This window comes from Lathyrus oleraceus, chromosome 5 (assembly GCF_024323335.1).
Source record: "Lathyrus oleraceus cultivar Zhongwan6 chromosome 5, CAAS_Psat_ZW6_1.0, whole genome shotgun sequence".
In the NCBI taxonomy this organism is placed as follows: Eukaryota; Viridiplantae; Streptophyta; class Magnoliopsida; order Fabales; family Fabaceae; genus Lathyrus; species Lathyrus oleraceus.
Window position 1 is genome coordinate 63,741,961 of NC_066583.1, and position 19,540 is coordinate 63,761,500.

A 19,540-nucleotide genomic window follows, 5' to 3' on the forward strand; every position below is an offset into this window, starting at 1 on the left:
TTGCAAAACATTCATTGTTATTTATTAGCATGCAAATTTTGCCTTACATATGAAAGTGTCACACAATCACCATACATGTTAGCAACACTCCAACCAAATTTTTTTTGTCACTTCATACGCGCCTCTTCGTGAGAAATTATAGTTAGAAATCCCTCCCACATAAACCAATTTTTGTTTGCGCCAACTTTCAATTGTTTCTGTATTGAATGAGTGTGAATAAAATACTAAAATAAGTAATAAAATATATTCAAATTTACAAAAAAAAATATCCTTTACTTAACTTGTGAACATGAAAAAACAACTTGTGAGCATCTAAATGTTCGGTGGTCGGGGATGGAATCAGAGGGGATAAGTGAAGAAAAACATTGGTGGACTTCAAAAAAATTGTTGGAATAGAAGAGTGTGAAAGATTATGGCAATTGTGTAGTTGTGAATAAGGACCACAAAGTGTTTTGAAAATTTTGGATTTTGTGGGTTTGAAAAGAAGGTGAGCTACGATAATCAAAACTCAAAAAAACTTTTTAGACCGATTTTAACATTGTTAAATCAATTATAAATTTGGTCCAAGTCACGTGTCATTCCACGTCAAAGTCACATTACCTTATTGGTTGACTTTGACTAATATAATAAATGAAAATAACTAATGTAATTCAGTTTATATAGTTACAAAACTTAAATAGTTTTTTTTTAAGTTAAGAGCCAATATGAACTCTGAGTAGAAGATACATGATGAAAAATACTAATAAAAAAGTTTAAAAATTCTCAAAATACCACTAAAATATTTTATAAATCAAATGAAGATGAATTTTTTCAAGAATATGAAAATTCAAAAAGTTTAAAAAGTGATATGAATTTTTTTAGCAATCTGAGATAGTTGCATGGAAAAATTGATTTTTTTTTACTATACAATTTGTAAAATCACCTACAACTCGTTAAAATAAAGTAAAAAAAACTAAGATAATTTGTAAGACTCTAAAGTTAGTTAATATAACCAAAGAGTCTCCGACAACGACGCTCATTTGATTCGGTGTCGCACACAAGTCAAAAAAGAGATATTAAAATGCAGTTTAAGGTAGTGACACTCGAGTCATATCACGAAGACTTATAATTCAATTAACTTAAAATTTGAATCAATTAAAATAAAAAGGGGATTTTTGATTTTGGTTCGGGACCGTTTGGAACTAACTATTAAAAACATGTATGATAAAAAACGATCAATACACCGAATCGACAATTTCTGATCTATGAGTTTTAGGACTCAATCTCTAATTTCGATTCTATTCATGTTTGACTATTGAATAAAATAAACAAGTATCAATCAACCCTATGCAAGTTTCGGGTTCATATTATTGGATGAAGAATCAAAATTGACAATAATCAGTAGTTGAGAAATCAAGCATCGCAAAACTATAACATATCAATTATGCCTTAAGGAATAAAATTCTGCCAAAACTAAATCCTATCAAATCTATTGGCATTCAAATTAAGTACTCTCTCTATTCATTTTTAAGTGTCATTTTTTAACTTTTTACACATACCAAGAAAGTTAATCATTATTGTTACTTTTCAAAAAATAATTTTTATTTTACCTATAATATCCTTAATTATTTAGTACATTCATTTTACTTTTTCTCTCTTTGTAATAATTACCTAGGGGTAATTTTGACAAAAATGCAATTAATACTACATTGAACTTTGTAAGTGACAATTAAAAAAAAACAATTTTTTTCAAAAAAATGACACTTAAAAAGGAACGAAAGGAGTATTACAATAACATACAATCAGATATGAAAGGAATATGATCGAAAAATTAAAAAAATAACGTTAAAACGTCAAGGTCTTGATCAAATAGTGGATCAAATCTAAGTTTAGCTTAGGAGTGAGAATATGCCAGACCAACTAACAGGGGCCTACGACCTAACCTACATAGTTCAAGGCCACGCCAAATTTAAAAATAAAATAAAAATACCTAGACTTTTTTATAAGCTTATTTAGTTAATTAGGCTAGGCCTTAGGGAAAATCTTACCCCATACCCCATCATTTACTCCCCTACCCCTGCATTATATTTTTTGGGACCAAAATGCATTCATATAAATAATTTATTAAAAGTTAAAAAATATTTAAAAACTGACTATCGGAACTCTTTTACAAAGTTTTCTGGTACACAAAATAAAAGTTAAAAATGTTAAAAAACTCACTACCGAAACTCTTTTCCAAAGTCTTCCGATACACAAAGAAGTTAATATTAAAAATTGACTACCGGAATTCTTTTGCAAAGTCTTCTGTTACATAAAATAAAAGTTAAAAAATGTTTTAAAAAACTGAATAGGAGAACTCTTTGACAAAGTCTTCTGATACACAAAATAAAAGTTGAAGAATATTTAAAAAATAACTACCTAAACTCTTTTGGTACGCAAAATAAAAGTTAAAAAATGTTTAAAAATTGACTACCGAAACTCTTTTACACAAAATAAAAGTTAAACTTAAAAACTAACTACCAGAATTCTTTTGCAAAGTCTTATAATATACAAAATAAAAGTAAAAAATGCTTAAAAATTGACTACCAGAACTCTTTTGCAAAGTTTTCCGAAACACAAAAAGTTAAAACAATTTAAAAAAAAAAGTAAATTAGTTAAAAATATACAAGGGCAAAGTTAATATTTTTATAAAATGTAGGGGTATAGAAAAAAAAATAGAAGTATGAGGTAAATTTTTCGGCAGGCCATACAAAAAGCCTTATATTATAAGCCTATAAGGCCAACCTATTTAGTAAATATGTATGAATTTATTGTTTTTATATTGTATTTTATATTTTATATTAAAATAAAAAATAAAACTTAATCATATTTAGAACTTATGAAAATAAGTTGAAATAAATCCTATGAATAATGATATAAGATATTTTTATAAGTTCTCTCAAACAAATCATCTCACAAAATTTATGCTATTAGATAAGCTCAGATAAGTCAATGGAAACAAACATTTGCTCTCATTTTATTTTTGATTCTCTAGTCTATTTAAACATTAGTTAAATTTCTTATTTACATATATTCAAATGATATAGACTTTTTAAATAGGCTAATAGGTCAATCAGGCATTCGAAAATGTCAAACTCAAGAAAAAAATAAACCTTTGATAAACTACTGGTCAAACTTAGATTTTGAATGTTTCAGCAGACTAGACTCAAGTTTGACAAAGTTTAACTCGCTCCATATTTTCACCCCTAATTTAGCTAACCATGAAAAGAAATCTTAACCTCTATTTTATTTCTATTACAATTTTCTGATTTATATGTGTTGTTCCTTATTCTATTTTCGGAATGAAAATAAATAGTATAATGGTTTGTGCTTTAATAGCACTAGATTAGAAACTCAAAATGACTCCAAAAATAATTTTATTAGCAATTTTCAAGTATGATACGAAAACTAAATATTTAACTTATTAACATTCTAAACTATTATTTGACATCAACACAAAACTTGTATGTTTTTTTTTCTTAGTTTACTAATGAATACTTGTATGCGTCAATATGATACCTATATCTCAAATTATAACATGCCCAACAAACAAATATTAAAATGTGTATTATTTTAAAAAGAAATAAAATAAATTAACTAAAATATAATTATGATTCAAGTTTTAAAACATACTAAAATACTAAAATAAATTCAAAACGCTTTTAAAATGTCAAAGTAAAAAACAAAGAAAAAATGTGTCAAAATACACTTTTTCACTAAACAATAAAAATTAAGGGAGAATAATTGAGTGAATGCACGAGTGTTCAAAACCGAATCGATCCAATAAAAAATCGCAAATCAAATCAAATTAAATTGAAATCACAAAAAGCCGCATTTGGTTCGGATGTGTTTGGATCATTTTTAACAAAATCGCACAGTTTAGTTCAGTTTGCGGTTTTTATTTTATAAACCGAACCAAACTTGATCAAACCACATTATGTTACAATCCAAACTCCACTTAAGCTATATCCAATCCAAACCTATTATGTCCTGATCTTACAATTACAAACAATTTTCTCTTCCTCACACTAAAGTTTCAGTTTCAATCTTCTTAAATCTCTCTAAACAGTATCACGCATTCATCGCTAGGTAAATCTCGCCTCTTCTTTAAACTCTACTATATTATATTATTTTTTCGTATCTTCTCATTTTTATGCTACTGTTATCTCTAATCTCTTATCTCTTCTGTTTCGTTTTCATCGCGCATCTTCTTCTCTAATCCCTTTTCTCTTCTGTTTTTTCTTTTTCATCTTCGTCAATCTCTTATCTCCTTTATTTTTTTTCTTTCAATTATAATATTTTTTTTATATTATTTTATGTTTATTATTCCACTTTTGTCTAACGTGTATGTATTTTTTATATATTAAATCGAAAGTTGTTGTCCAAATATGATGAATTTGTTGTTATTTGATAATAAATAAATAATTAAACACAAAATTATGTTATCCTCTATATCTATATGTATGACAAAATAAACTTTTATAAAATAATCGAACCAATCGAGAAGGACCAAACCATATTAGCTTGGTTTGTTTTGGTTTCTAAAAACCAATCAAACCAAATAAAACTACACACTTTCTTCTGTTACGGTGTGAATGATTTTTAATTTAAAAACCGACCAAACCGCAACTCAAACTTCCATAGTTAGTTGTATGTTGATCAATGAAACAATGTATATAATTCCCACATCAGGTATCCTTTTAAAGGTAACTTGGATTATAAGAAAATTAACAATTTTCACAAAAGAAAGTATTATCATTAGTTAAAATTGCGCTAACTCATCTTCACTTATAAGCATCAAGTATGAGCTTAGAATTCTTTTCATACTCCATTAGGACTATTTTATTCAAAGGGTTGAACAAAATGCTAGGAAAATTGTCAACATAATTTATGGGACATCAACAAGACAAGAAAATATATCTAGACAAATTTATAAGACAAGTCTTGTCACTAAAAGTAGAAGCTAAACAACAAATTAATAATAACAATAACAATCTTTTTTTAAGGAATAATAATAATCTTATATATAAATGATAATTTGTATATATATATATATATAGTATACTCAAACAGACATCTGAGTATACAGCAAAACAGATGGAGGCATTTAGCTATATATTTATCTACAGCCCTTCAACAAATACGAAGAAGGACTTGAAATGCTCATAACTGAGGATTTGCCATTATCACCCTTCCCTGGAGATCCACATTCGCTGAAGTCAAGCATGCGTCGCTCCACCTGGAAACAAATATTGTAGTTAACTAAAAAGTTTATGAGACTGAAATTTTGTCGAAAATATAAGGAAAACAAGCATTGATAAGTTCAATTTTACCAAAGCATTTGAAGCCGAGTTAGAATGGTTCCCAGGCTGATTATGAGGATCGATATTTTCTTGGTTGTCTCCCGGTGCATCTTTCCTTAGTGCCTTAGGAGATTCATTTTCCAAAACCTCTAGAGCATCGGCATATTGAGCAGCAGTGTGTTCACCAATCTGTTTCATCCATCCCATTGCATCATAGCTTTTATCGCCCGGGCTAAAGAAACATCCATAGTCCTGTAAACATGCTCACCTTTTTAAATGAGAAAGAAACTAATACTTCAGAACTACAGTCGCAAACTCAACATAATATACAGAACCTCAATTGTAATTTCAGTATCAATCCTGGGGCTAGACAAAAAAGTGCTGATGAACATGGGGGATTTCCATGCCGAAGGTGATTCGAAGCTTTTCCTATAAGGTGTTCCGCCAAAACTGAAATCAAACAAGAAGTTACTCAAAAACAATGTGATCCATTAAACAAAAACTTTGAAAATTTTGTAGCTAACAATATATAATCAATTTAAAGAATATTACATGTTATTTCTTTCAAAACCACCATCGTTTCCGGTTTGATCGCCCATAATCTCTCCTGGGCCTGATGGTGTACAGACGGATTGTACACAAGTAACAGAAACTGAGAGTCTTTCGTGCTCCTTTAATCGAACACAAGGAGAGTTAAGTCTTGAAGCTGGCTTTTTATGACTTCTAGCACTTAAACTAAGAACTATGTCTGATTTCAATCCAATTTGACGAGGAGAATACAACGACGGATCATTGATATCATGTTCAACCAGAACTCCAGAAGGCTGTTGCACCTGACCAATAAAATGTTAATATTTACAAATTCTGGACTGCAACTAAACTATAAGAGAAAAAAAAGATTTTGGAGGGAAATAACAAGTTCTGCATAGTAATAGTAATACTTACAATTTCAGCAACAGGATCAATATCATTCTTCATCTTAGAATTGGCATCTAGAGGAGACTGCTCAATCATCTTCTGAGAGTTACTTTTCTCCTCTACCTTAAAAGCTGGTCTACAATTTTCTTTATCATCTTCAATACCTTGAGCCTCTACCTTAAAAGCTGGTCTACAATTTTCTTTATCATCTTCAATACCTTGAGCGTCATTATCATCAAACATGACATCCAAACGAGAAAAGTTTGTAATCAAAGTTGATGTCATGTCAATCTCATGTTTCTTCTCCATTCTTCTATCTGATAGTGGAGTTAAAAGGTCTCGGTTTCTTTTCTTTTTCATTATGGATGGTGTACTAGTAAAAGTTTTAGCAGCACCTTTTAACAAAGCCTTTGGACTATCAATGCGAGAAGGTGAGTCCCACAATCTAAAAGGAGTAAGACAGTTCATAGATGACATCATAAACTGGCGTATACCTAAGGGACTGAATTCTTGCTGCATATCACCGGACTGTATAAGATCACAGCTCATGAAAGGTATATCCAAGCTTGGAAAACGAGGTGGTTCATAACAGAGTTTCCCTCCTGCTTCCTCCTGTTTTATATGTGCCTTTGCTTTTTCATCAATTGGATAGCAAGTTTGCATAGTATCTGATCCACAGCCAGAACTATTTACAGGGACCAATTTTAAATTTCCATCTTTCCCAACATCTTCAAATCTATTGTTATCATTGGCATAAATCAAGCCATCGTGTTCTCTCGAGACACAATGTTGATCCTCAGAGCCTACCAATGGATTGGCATCGGCAGCATACATCTCCATCCTACCACAAGATGACTGACAAAGAGATGAAGTGCATCTAGACAAGTCAACATTATTTACTCCTCCCAAGGAAAAGCATTCATCACTCATTGCCTCTGAAAACAGGAATCTGCTGCATTCATCATTAGTTACCAACATGTTTTGTTCTCCTTCAACATTGTCCATAGATGAAGGCTGATATTCATATGGAACAATCATCATGTTATGACTTTCACTGGGAGCTAACGAATCATTTTGCAACTGTGATGATTCCTGCCCAAAGTCAAGGGAGGAAATGTTGGACAAAGCATGTAAATTAAATTGGTAATCCACGTTAGCAGAGGAACTTCCGGGTTGGTTTGAATATTTCTGATCAAATGATTCTTGGCAAGTAACATCATCCAGAGACAAGTAATATGGCTCTGAACATGACGCTTGATTAGATTCTTCATTTGCAATGTACTCTTCTCCATTTTGCATAACAACAATTCTCAACTCTCTGCCAGACGGAAAGTTATCAGCATTAGCTGATTCCTGGCTACACTGTGAAACTTCCTCACCTTCAGTCCCCCTAGGACCATTATCATCTACACTAAACTGCAACCTTGCACAGGATGAAGCAATAGGTTGATTTGGATTTCCAACAAGTTGTACGTTTTGAAACTGAGCAAGCAAGCCCGACGCTAAGTAAGAATCTAATTTCTTTTTGACAGAACTATTCCAGTGGTTCTTTATTGCATTGTCAGTCCTGTTTTCCACAATGAAAAAATGAACATACATAAGAAACTGTGATTCAAAAATGAAGTGACAGCATGGTTTCATGCACTTTTCAACCCTCTCCCTTATTTAAATCAAATAGAAATTTAACGTGTATTTACCTTCCAGGCAAAAACTTTGATAATTCTGCCCATCTATTCCCATAAATCTGATGAGCATGTATTAGAGCCAACTCTTCTTCCTGCGTCCATGCTTCCTTATTTATAGAAGGATTAAGATGATTATGCCACCTAATAATTTTTCATTAGTTATTGATGAGAATGAGAATTGGCTACTACCGCCCCCCAAAATATTTGATTTATATATAGGGCAATAAGGAAACGATAATCAGAATATATACAGTGTACTCTAGTTTAATGTTGTGCACTCTAGAATAAATACAGTGTACTCTAGTTTAATAAACACAGACTTAATTAGTAGAAATCCAATAGTCATACCTTTCTCGACATTGCTTTCCAATACGTCCAGGTAAATGTTGTGCTATAGTAGACCACTTTTTAGGCCCATATTTGTTTACCAAATCAACGATTGTTTCATCCTCCTGTTTGCATTCAGATCAGTTGGTAAGTTAATAACAGAAAATGAATAGACTAGAATAGAATAATAGATCTGAACCAACAAAAAATTATCAAGTATATAATCAACACAGGCAAGAAATAAGAAGTAGATATTACCTCTTTAGACCAAGGACCTTTGATAAGTTCTGGATTTAAGACTTTTTGCCACCTATGCAGGCATTGTACATCAGTTCTATCCTTGAAACACTCCGCTACAAACACATTGGACAATAGTAACAAGTCACATCAAAATATTGCATAATGCTAGAGAGATTAGGTGTAAAAACTATTAAAAAATGACACAACCAATGCTCAGTTAACATCCTCAGTTAAGCCTTTAAAGGTCCAACTGAAGACACTCGTATAACTTAATAAGAATAAGAAATTGACACAACCAATGCTCACTAAAGACCTACACAGCTATAAGAAGTAAGTTGTGAAATTAAACTATGATGAGCAACATCATGATGTACTCCATGCTGCCAAACCTTACCTATTTTTTTCCAATTCTTTCCTTTAAAACGCTCAACAGCCTTCCGCAAAATATCGTCCTGCAGAAACAGAATTCATGTATGTCACTTCGTCATATAATACTTTTTCAGATATGAAGATATTCAAAGAAAAATTGCATCAAAATTTCTAAAAGTACATATTTGCCAAAAATACTATGAATGCCAATACATTATTAACCCATTTATGGACTTCAAAAACTCTACAAAATAACTATGATGATTGAAAGTGATAAAATTAATACAAAAAGTTCAACAGATGCGTAGTTTAACAAGATACAATATTTATTGTGCATCTACAAAAACAGATGATAAAGTTGCAGACTTTCAACAGAAGAAGTCTTCTAGCAATGCAAAGTAATATTGCCAAACTTTAGAAAGATGTAATATGATCAAGTACTAAAAAATTTACCTCCTCAGCTGTCCAATTTCCTTTGGTGGATCGCCTTGTAGGGCCAGTAGTCCTTCTGCAAGTACATGCTTTATTGTAAGAGAAAACTCAATTCACCAAATATGATAATTTGTAAATAAGGACTTATTATGGATTACACACAAAAAAATCAAAAGGAAAAATGTATATTGCCTTTTGCATAAAAAATTTTGAAGGCTAAAATTTTATATTGCCTTTTGCATATAAAATTTTGAAGGCTAAAGATGGATTCAAAACGTCAAGCTGAGAAAATTGAGAAAAGTATCATTTGGTCTTGTCATGTGCAATTTCATACACTGGTGTTAGACCCACAATAAGGCACCAATTGGAAGTGTTGAAGGAATGTGGTTTCTCAAAATTATAAAATGTGGTTTCTCAATCAACCAAATAAAAGATCTACTAGCAATTGTTTAAATTTAAGAAGTAATTAGGATGAAATTATGAGTAAAGTTTAGGAAAATTGTGATGAAAGATAAACTAGTTTGGAAAACAAAGATCCACTCCCAAAAGAAAGCAAATTAATGCCCCAAGCATAAACATGCAAATCGTTTGAGGCATCAATATCAACCTTATCTGTGAGGTTAAATTTTTTCTATAAAACACAGACACAGACACATCTGAGTCATTATATAATGAAAATTTTACTTCCAAAAGGGCTATCTGAGATGAAAACAAAAGATGATTATAAGAATTACCCATGCAATGGTCTAATTTTCTGTACAGTATCAGATGGACCCGAAATTGACCTCTCACTTCCCATTGTATACCGCAACTCGGATTGAACTGCAACTATCTTCACAATTTGTTCTCCAAATCATTATAATCCCTAATCCACACTTAGGAAGTTGCAACAAAAACTTCTGCAAAGAAACACACAAATCAATATAAATTGAATTCAAATTTTAAAAATAAAATAAATTGCAACCATACCAAACAATAATTAAGTAAAAACAATATTCAAATTTTCAAAAAAACTGGGGAAAAGCACCGTATATAATGATTATTACTTTGATTGCAAAAAATCTACAGCACAAATAAAAAAGAGCATTAAAAAAAATCAATAGACTCGATCCTTTCAAAATCAAACAATTATAGTGTGAAAAAAAAAGTTACGGAATTCGAATTCAAATTCAAATTAAAGTAATCACAAAACTCAGATTTCAATGAACATTTAAATTTCTAAAAATTAGTATCGGCATTAACAAATCATGAATGCATGAATGCGAGATCGACGAATAAAAACAGTGTAGAAATAAAAAAGAAACCGTTCAGTGACGACGAGATTGAGCTTCAGGAAATTGAAACGGTGAGAAAATGCAGATCCAAATGAAGAGATATTGAAGAAGATCTACAAGTACAAATCAACACTCAGAGATGGTTGAAGGAAGATGAAAGAGTTTTGGCGAGAGAGAAAGTGTTAATGGAAATGCTCCTCTCTCTATATTCAAAATTATAGAGGCGGAATCATGAAATATACAAATCATTTTTTATAAGATTTTTTCTTTTCTTTTTTCTTTTTTTTTTTTTGAGAAAAAAGTTACAAAATTTTAAATATCGAACATCTTTGGAAAATGAACGGTTATGATGAGAAACGTCCGAATCAAGGTTCACGTTATGATCATTACCTTGCATTTTTTCAAAAAGTGCAACGGCCATATTTATTTTTCTAGTTTTTTTTCTTACAACAATTTCTTTTTTTGGTCTCTTTCTACTTTGTATGTTTTCAAAATTTCTACAAATGAATTAAAAAAATAATAATTTGTGTATATTTATTTTACAGATGCATTTGATTATATTCCATATCTATCCATCCAAATAAACAATGCAGAAACCGCATCATTTTTATCCTACTTGATATTAGATTTTAAAAAATCACTTAATATATTTTAAATTATTTTATATTACTAATAAGTTTAATGAAAATGTTGTAATTTAACAAAAATATATAAATGATGTAAAAATTACAATCTGATTTTAGCGGATCCTTTTCACATAACATATTATATCAAAATATTTTCTTTATTAAAAATAACTATCAAGAAAATATCTTACGGGAAATGAAAAATCTAAAAAATAATATAAGAGCGTAAAAGATAAATGAAAAGGTTTAAATCTGACCGATGGATTTTTTTTAAAATAATCAAATTTTCAAAAAATAATTCAAAAATAACAATTTTTTTAAAAAAAATATCAAAATAACCACATTTAATAGAGGATGCGCCAGATGAACTGGCGCATCCCTTAAACATCAAGAAGAGGCGCCCAAGGCATTGACGTCTGCATTTGGCTCCTCATGAGGAGGTGTCAATGCTCTTGGCGTATGCATTGGCCCTCACGGAGGAGCCGCCAATGCCCCTGGCGCCTGCATGGTGCCTTAAGTGGAGGTGCCAATGCCTCTGGCGCCTGCATGTTGTTGACATGTTGGACGCCTAGCCTCTTGGCGCATGCATTTTATGCCTTCTGTTTATAAATATCACGCCTTTGATGCAATATTTTTCACACAAAATCATCCCCTACTACCATATTTTATCTAATTCAACTCCACTCTCCTTCAAGTTTTTGTATTTTAACCATGTTTGCATACATTCAGAAGCGAAATACCGATGTAATATTTTTCGCCGCTGCGGCTCCGATACAGATTCGTCTCTGGAACACATATACGTTTGAACGTCTTAATCGGACGTTGTACAGTTGGTTATGGAGAAATTGGAGATGGTGAAATGATTAGAAGAATACAATGGCTTGTGTCCACGTTCAACCAAAATGGAGAAGTGCGTGAATGGGTGGATATTAAGACCGACCAAGACGCTCGTAGGATGATCCATTACATGTTCAAAAAAAATTTGATGGTTGTAATCGCATAGTTCTTGTATTCTAGTTGTTTTAATTGTTTGTGTTATTGTTTATGTAATGGTATTTTCGTCACAGACGTCTAATATGAAATAAATTTAGTTTTTCATATATTGCAACAAAGGTACATGTGAATTTATCTGGTTGTGCTCGTTCCAACACTAGGAAAGTTATTACGATTTTGACCTGGCTGACGGCATGAACTACATAATCTAACCATTTTGTTCGCCGTATCCATTTCGGTTCGAATCCAGGTGCTGTTTAGGCGACCATTTTTCTTCCTTCGCATAACTTCGTTGTTCCAGACGATGTCCCCTTGATATTCTGGCCAGTAATCCTCTTTTGCCACTACGGATAAACTAATTTTATAAACATTTGATAGACTGGTGACTTTGTAAACTTCAGATAGCAAGTATGATGGATCCCTTCGAACCTTTGAGCATGCCGCAATGACATGGGAGCAGGGCGTACGAAAGGCTTGGAACTTTCCGCGGTCGCACCAACCTCTATCTAGTTCGACTCTATATTGTCCCATCGGCATGCCCTAATTGTGATCCATGGACTCGACAACACTATACCAACCTTTAGTGCGGTCAAACACCGTGACTACATGTGTGTTTGCTTTGGCAGCTTCATGTTTAATGAATTTCATTGAAGCATCACTAAACAACTACCCAGATTGCAACACTGAACTCCATTTGGAACGTCTGCTCTCAAATAGCGCCCCTAGCCTGAAATATGTTGCCTGCACCAAAGCGGTTATAGGTAGGTTACGGATCCCCTTGAAGACAGAGTTCATTGATTCCACAAGATTTGTTGTCATGTGGCCCCAACGTTGACCGTTGTCGTATGCCCTAGTTCACTTCTCCAATGGAATACTATCGATCCACCATACTGTATATTCGTTTGACAATCTTATTTCTTTGCGGTAGTGTTTGAAAGAAGGTTCTGATAATGTGTAACCTGCATTGACAACCTTCTTCCACGACGTCTTATCTTTGATTTCTCGCATGAAATTCTTAGCAATATGTCTAATACAGAAGACATGTGTCGAAGGAGGATTTTGTCAGCCACTAAAAAAATTTATTATATGCACTGATGATTGAAGGGTGTCTGTCGGAGATCAAACATAAGTTAGGCTTAGGTGCAACGTGCAATCGGAGATTTCTTAGGAAAAAACTCCATCCCTCAGCAGTCTCCCATTCAACTAGGGCAAAGACGATTGGAAAAATGTTGTTGTTGCCATCTTGTGCCACTGCCATCAGTAACGTGCCTTTGTATTTCCCGTATAACCATGTACCATCAATTTGTATAATTGGTTTATAGAAAGAAAAACCTATGATGCATGGTTGATACGCCTAGAACAGATGGTGGAATATTCCATTTCCAACAGCACACGTCCCATTTGGTGTATACGCAGGAAACGTTTCCAACTTGACAATAGTCCCTGGAGCATATTGTTTTAGAACCAACAAGTATTTTGGAAGTTGTTTGTAAGACTCCTCCCAATTGTCAAACACTTTTTCAACAACCTTTGTCCTAGCTATCCATGCCTTCCTATATGATGGAGTGTACTCGTACTCTGCCCCAATATGTGAGATTATTGTACTCACCTTTAACGATAGATTGTCTCCAATGACAGACAATATTTCATCGCATATTAGCTAAAGAGCTTAATTTTCGATGATCCTGCATTGGGTTTGTCAGCGTGCATGTGTAATCTGGACCGATGGATCCAATCTCCCAAGACTCTCCCCTCTTTCTCTATGAAGTTGACAACCTAAAAAGGCAGTGGTCATTCGGACAATAAATTTTGTACCTCAATGCGTTAGTTCTGTCAACTCTGAAATCAACTGATAGTTGCAAGTGAAATTTTTTAATGGCTTTTACACATTCCTCTTTTGTGCGAAATGTGTCTCCTTGTTTCAAAGATCCTTGCATTTGCACATAAGGATTGTACCATATATCTGATGAAGGTTCATCGAAACCCAAATTCAACTTTGTCATGTGTTGGGGTGGACAATATACATGACTAGCCGGTATTGGCTCCTCTTCCTCATCAGCGTTCACCATTGAATCAACCATGATCTCGGCTTCTTCTTCTTCGTCATCTGGAACATTCACCTCAGCTTGTTCGTCATCAGTTTCACAAAACACTTATGACTGATCAATGAAATGAGACTCTTGTTGTTGATGTGGTAATATATACAACTCTATATCGTTGTGTCCAGATTGTTCGTGACTGACAAACATATGTCGAACATCGTTATCATCTCGAATCTTCTTCTGATAAAACTTCACCTGGTTTTCTACAAACCAGACCATATTTTTATAGATGATTTGGCCCATATTACTGCATTGCAATTTCTTTTCTTTCTTTATTTCAGATGTGAAAATTTTGATCGTCGATTTATTGTAAACTGAGTTACCTATGTGTTGTGGAAACAAAAACCGAATAATTGATGATTAAATATTTCACCTTCGATATGGGCACTTATCATGTAATGTTGTGAGGAAGACACTTTTTAAAATCTAACTTTCTTTTCTATGCTGAAATTGAATGCATTGCTAAGTTGTTCATCTGCACAAACTTAAATAGCATAAACATTGAATGCATTGATCACTCGGTTCATCTGCACAGACTTGACCATGCATGCAGTGAAAAGAATACGCATGCAGTGACAAGAATGACAAGAACACGCACGTGCCCAAGGAATCTCCGTGGCAAGGAATCTCACAAGAGAATCTATGCCCTAATAGTCTAAACAAGCGCCCATTCCCTAGGCGCATAAAGCAACATAAGCGCCAAGAGGAATGGCACCCCTTCTATAGAGGTACACCTAGGCTCCAAGAGGAAGGACGCCTCTTCCTTGCATGTGACTATTCACATGCAGGCGCTGTCATACCCCGATTTTGATCCTGAAATTTTTCATTTTTTCTTTTATTTTTGCATTTGCATACATTCATCAGTATAAAATGGTTTTTAATCACTGGACTTTTGTAATTTTTCAATATTTGATTTTAATTTCAAATTAAGTTTAATTCCAATTGTCAATTTAATCTTAATTGTTTATTTTTACTAATGATTAAAACTCTAATCGATTTTTATTTCCAAATGAATGTTAGAGTTGATATCCAAGTAATCTTAAATGAATTATAGATTAATTTGATTGTAATTTGATTTTTGCTGATTTGTTATTATTATCTAAATTGATATTTAGATTAGTTTTGGAATATTCCTAAAATCCATATTCATTTTATAACCACACCCAAATTCATTTTTTAACCATAATCCATTTTAAATCCAACCCATAATTCATTATCCAAACATTTTCCATTTATCCAATTCATTTTTCATTAGTACATTTCATGATATTTTATATATCCTAATAAGACAAAATGAAGAAAAAAATTGGAATTGATGAGCAAGATAACATGAAGCCCACGGCGGTAGCTGGTACGGTGCAAATGCAAAAAGTGAAATGGAAAATGCATCATGACAATCCATGCACTTTTGTACATAACAGCATAACAAGGAAGTTTCCATAGTAGAATTCATGCTAAATTCACATGATAAACTCATTTTAATAGCCAATTCAAAAACAACTGAGCAACCATTAGTTCAATCTTATTTTTATGACAGTATGTTGGTTTAGCCTAAACAGTTTCACAACACCCCAAAATGCCGCACGCCGGCGCCGAAAGCAACAACATGCCAAGCTGCTATACCAGAAGCATTACAAAAATGGCGGCATCACCGTAACCGCAAAGGCTGAACCATTTCACAAATCCAGTTGCATAATGCATGACGGTAGACTGCATATGGCCTGTGATAATACCTGCAGAACCATATCAACCGTGTCATGGAATCTCGCGAAACATAAGGAAATGCTTTGTTGCAATGCAGTCGACCAATCAGATCATAAATCCATACTGCCAGTCAACATATGCTATGCACATTGATTATGAGCCTAAGGCTGCGGACAGTTGTGGAATGAGAGAAATTTTTACCTGTTGCAGACATGTGCTTAACCTCATCCATAAGCACCAAGCAAACCGTGAAAGGTCTGATGCAAGACAGAATGTTAACAAGAGCAAGCCAAGTCTTGGAAGCAACATCCTGCACCGGTTAAGACGGAGCTGTTAGTTCAAGCACAGTTGACTCGTGAGTTTGCAATCTGGTCTCCATCTTTAGCAAGAGATTTCAAACAGATTTTGGAAACGGCACCTCGCCTGCTTGAAGAGTTCATGAAGATGGCAGCCACCAACCTACCAAATCAATAGAAGAAATAAAATGTCAAAATAAAATATTTCAAACAAGGCATGCTTTTCCTGAATATCAAGCTACAAATTCCAATTTGTCGTTAAGCTATTTTGCATTAACCTTTGGGGAAGTAATGGATAAAGGAGGGGATGTTCGGTTATCTTCACCTGCTGCAGCAGAATCCCAAGGACGCCTAGCCTCTAGAGCCTGTTATCCCCGTCTACAAATGCCGGGCCTGAGCAAGTGGAGAAAGCTCTGAAGTGTTTACCAAATGCGACAAACAAAACTAAAGGAAAAGAATTGGAGATTTTTGTTAGCAATATTGCCGGACAATAATGGTTCTCTTGATAGTAATCTCAAACGTGTTTGCGAAACAGACCTTGGTATTAGTTTCACGGTGCCGTCTAACAAAGCATGTCTTCAAAATCAGCAAACAGTATCTGGCTAACGTAGAAGCAGTCCTAAAAATGATTTGCAAGATATCAGCCTTAGATGAATGAAACAGCAAAAGCAATGCTAAGGAAGATCATGAAATGAGATACTCCTCGTGTAGAATCTTTCAGTAAAAATTCTGATAACTACTTGATTGGTGACGGCACATCCCCATCCAAAGCAATGGACAGTAGTAGCTCTTCAAACTGGAGTTCCAGAGTAACTCTTCAGGAAGTTCCTCCATCTTCAGTGCAGTCTTCTCACATTCCAGCTACAACAGGAGCTCGACGACACATACCTTCTCTAGATGTACCTCAAGCTGCAGCATCTGAAAATGTTATACAATCCCTAATTCTCAAGCAGATGTTGTCATGCCTGACTTACCTCCACCACCGGATGAACCGTTCAAAGTTTGCATCAAGATCTTCCATCAGCAAAATATACACCTGCAAGGTTAAAACAACAACAAAGCTCTTCAAATGGAAACGTAAATTTTATTGAAAACAAGGCTCTTTCGAACTACTCCAAGAACTTCAGTTTGACCAAACTTCTGATTCAGCATCAAAGGGTATTGTTGGATTGTGTAGTGATGCCACGGCTAGTTTATTCTATGCATATGAGCAAAATTCCATCTTTCAGGTGTCTATCAACGATGAAGGTCGAGATGTGTGGAAAGTGTATCTTGACTTGAGAGAATATGCTGCCGCTTTAGCAAATTGTCGTGACCCTTTTCAGAGGGACCAAGTATGTTTAGTGCAGGCTGAAGCCGCATTCTCCTCCAAAGATTATTCAGAGCTTCATCTTTCCATGCCAAATCAATTATATTTTATCATTTGAGGAGGTCACTTTAAAGTTCATCAGTGCTGGTGAACAGGATGCTTTGAGGACTTTCTTATTGCGGAAGCTTGATAATTTAGAAAAAGGATGACAAATGCCGAATAACAAAGACATCGACATAGCAACATCGACCCTGAAGCAAGAACAAGCTAATGCCAATTTCCAGTTACCTGCCAAAATCAAATGCAACAAGGCAGACAAAGTTACTAAAGAATTCACTACGGTAAATAAAATAATTACCAAGCCAGTAAGTCCAGAAATTTCCCAAAAAATAGGATTAAGACAAGAATCAAGAAGAAAGGTTACGGTAAGGGTACCTTTTCGAAATCTATCATCAAACAGGCTAAACTCCAATTCTGAGCATCCAAAAGCAATCCTGAAGCATTCTCCATTGGACCATTGAGCATCACTTTCGAAACCCTAATCCGTGGCATAAATAGAAGAGAGTGAATCAAAGAAAGGGGAGCTAACGGCGAAAATTGAAAAGAAACCCTAAATCAAAAAATTTCAAAAAGCAAAAACCCTAATCAATCAGAGGCGAAGAGAGAAGAGGAACCGTTACCTGAACCGTTGAGACATCGCCAAAGGTGAGCCCGGTTTGTTTTCCTTTATCTCTGTTTCCATTTTCGTCTTCAAGTTTGATAGCGTGAGAGAGATGAGAGAGATGCGATGAGAGGTGAAGGATTGAGGGCAAGTTTAAGGCATTGTGAGAGAGTGAGAGAGTGAGACGGAGAGTGATATGCATGCGAGCGAGGGAAAGGTATTGTGAGAGAGTGAAACGCAGGTGAGTGAGGTTAGCGAGAGAGAGTGAGTTTGAACGGTGGAGTGAGAAGGAGTGATACCGAGAGGGAGAGGTACGTTGAGCTTCTGTTACGTTTTTATTTTTTCTTTTAATTTATTTCAAATAGGATAAATAATAAATAATGAAGAACATTCATTTTTCCTAGGATAGTATTTAATAGTGTTATTTTATATTTCCAATTTCTCTTTGAAAACCCAACAGCCATGCGGCTGGGTTTAATTACCAGTAGACGATAGTTTTCTTTCATTTTAGTTTTTATTTTAATCCTTTTTCTTAATTTATTTTAGTTTATATATTTAGGTTAGTCTTAAAATAACAGTTAGTTGTTAAATAGTCTAGTGGAGAGAGGGTAGTGCTGTAATCCCAAGAGGAGTGGGTTCGATACTCGTAGATAGTACTTCTAGTACTTCTTTTTTTAGTATTTCTTTTCTTTTTAGCATTTCATTTTTTATTTCTTTTTAGTATTTTATTATCTTTTAGCATTTTGTTTCTTTTAATAGTTTTTTATGTCCATGTTTTTTTTATTAAATCCATCATGCCTACAAAACCATTTTCAAAAAAATCATACTTTTCCCGATTTAATATCGAGCCCTTTTTCACACCCTTGTAAGTCGATTGCTTTTTTTAAGCATCGCCATCAACCTCACATAGCTTACTCTTGGGCTTTCTTACAATGAGCCGGTTCTCTTGCACTTACACTCATGCATTATTTATTTGGGTCCGATTTAATTATTTCATGATTTTTTAATCCCCATTTAACAAGATGTACCCCACTCCCCCGATGTGTAATAATCTTGTACTATTTCATTTCTTTATTTGTTTGACTATTTAGTTAGGTACTAACACAAGAATAAAATCCACAATTTCAAAAATACAAAAATATGACTCGATCCAACGTCGAGTATTTTTCCAATAAACAAATCAACTCATTCCTCCCTTCTATTCCATTTTCTTTCAAATTTCATCAAATGCTTGATTCAACGTCAAGCCATTTTCATAATAAAAACTCAAAAATATTAATTCA

General features: G+C 33.6%; 1 protein-coding gene across 4 annotated transcripts; it reads right to left on the reverse strand.

Moving 5' to 3' along the window:
* Window positions 1-4,887: 4,887 nt before the first annotated feature.
* LOC127084879 (transcription factor MYB3R-1) lies at window positions 4,888-10,810 on the reverse strand. 4 transcript variants are annotated; one of them, XM_051025396.1, is made up of 13 exons: window positions 10,597-10,810; window positions 10,027-10,191; window positions 9,314-9,368; window positions 8,886-8,943; window positions 8,510-8,604; window positions 8,273-8,376; window positions 7,937-8,065; window positions 6,417-7,806; window positions 6,267-6,353; window positions 5,874-6,145; window positions 5,657-5,771; window positions 5,352-5,573; window positions 4,888-5,257 (listed from the first exon to the last, which is right to left on the reverse strand). In XM_051025396.1, the coding sequence occupies exons 2-13, from the start codon at window positions 10,089-10,091 to the stop codon at window positions 5,138-5,140; spliced, it is 2,712 nt and encodes a 903-aa protein (XP_050881353.1). In that variant the 5' UTR covers window positions 10,092-10,191; window positions 10,597-10,810; the 3' UTR covers window positions 4,888-5,137. The 4 variants fall into 4 exon arrangements, with proteins under 4 accessions (XP_050881353.1, XP_050881352.1, XP_050881351.1 ...); XM_051025395.1 differs by having other exon boundaries at window positions 5,874-6,154; XM_051025394.1 differs by having other exon boundaries at window positions 6,267-7,806.
* Between the last annotated feature and the right edge of the window lie 8,730 nt (window positions 10,811-19,540).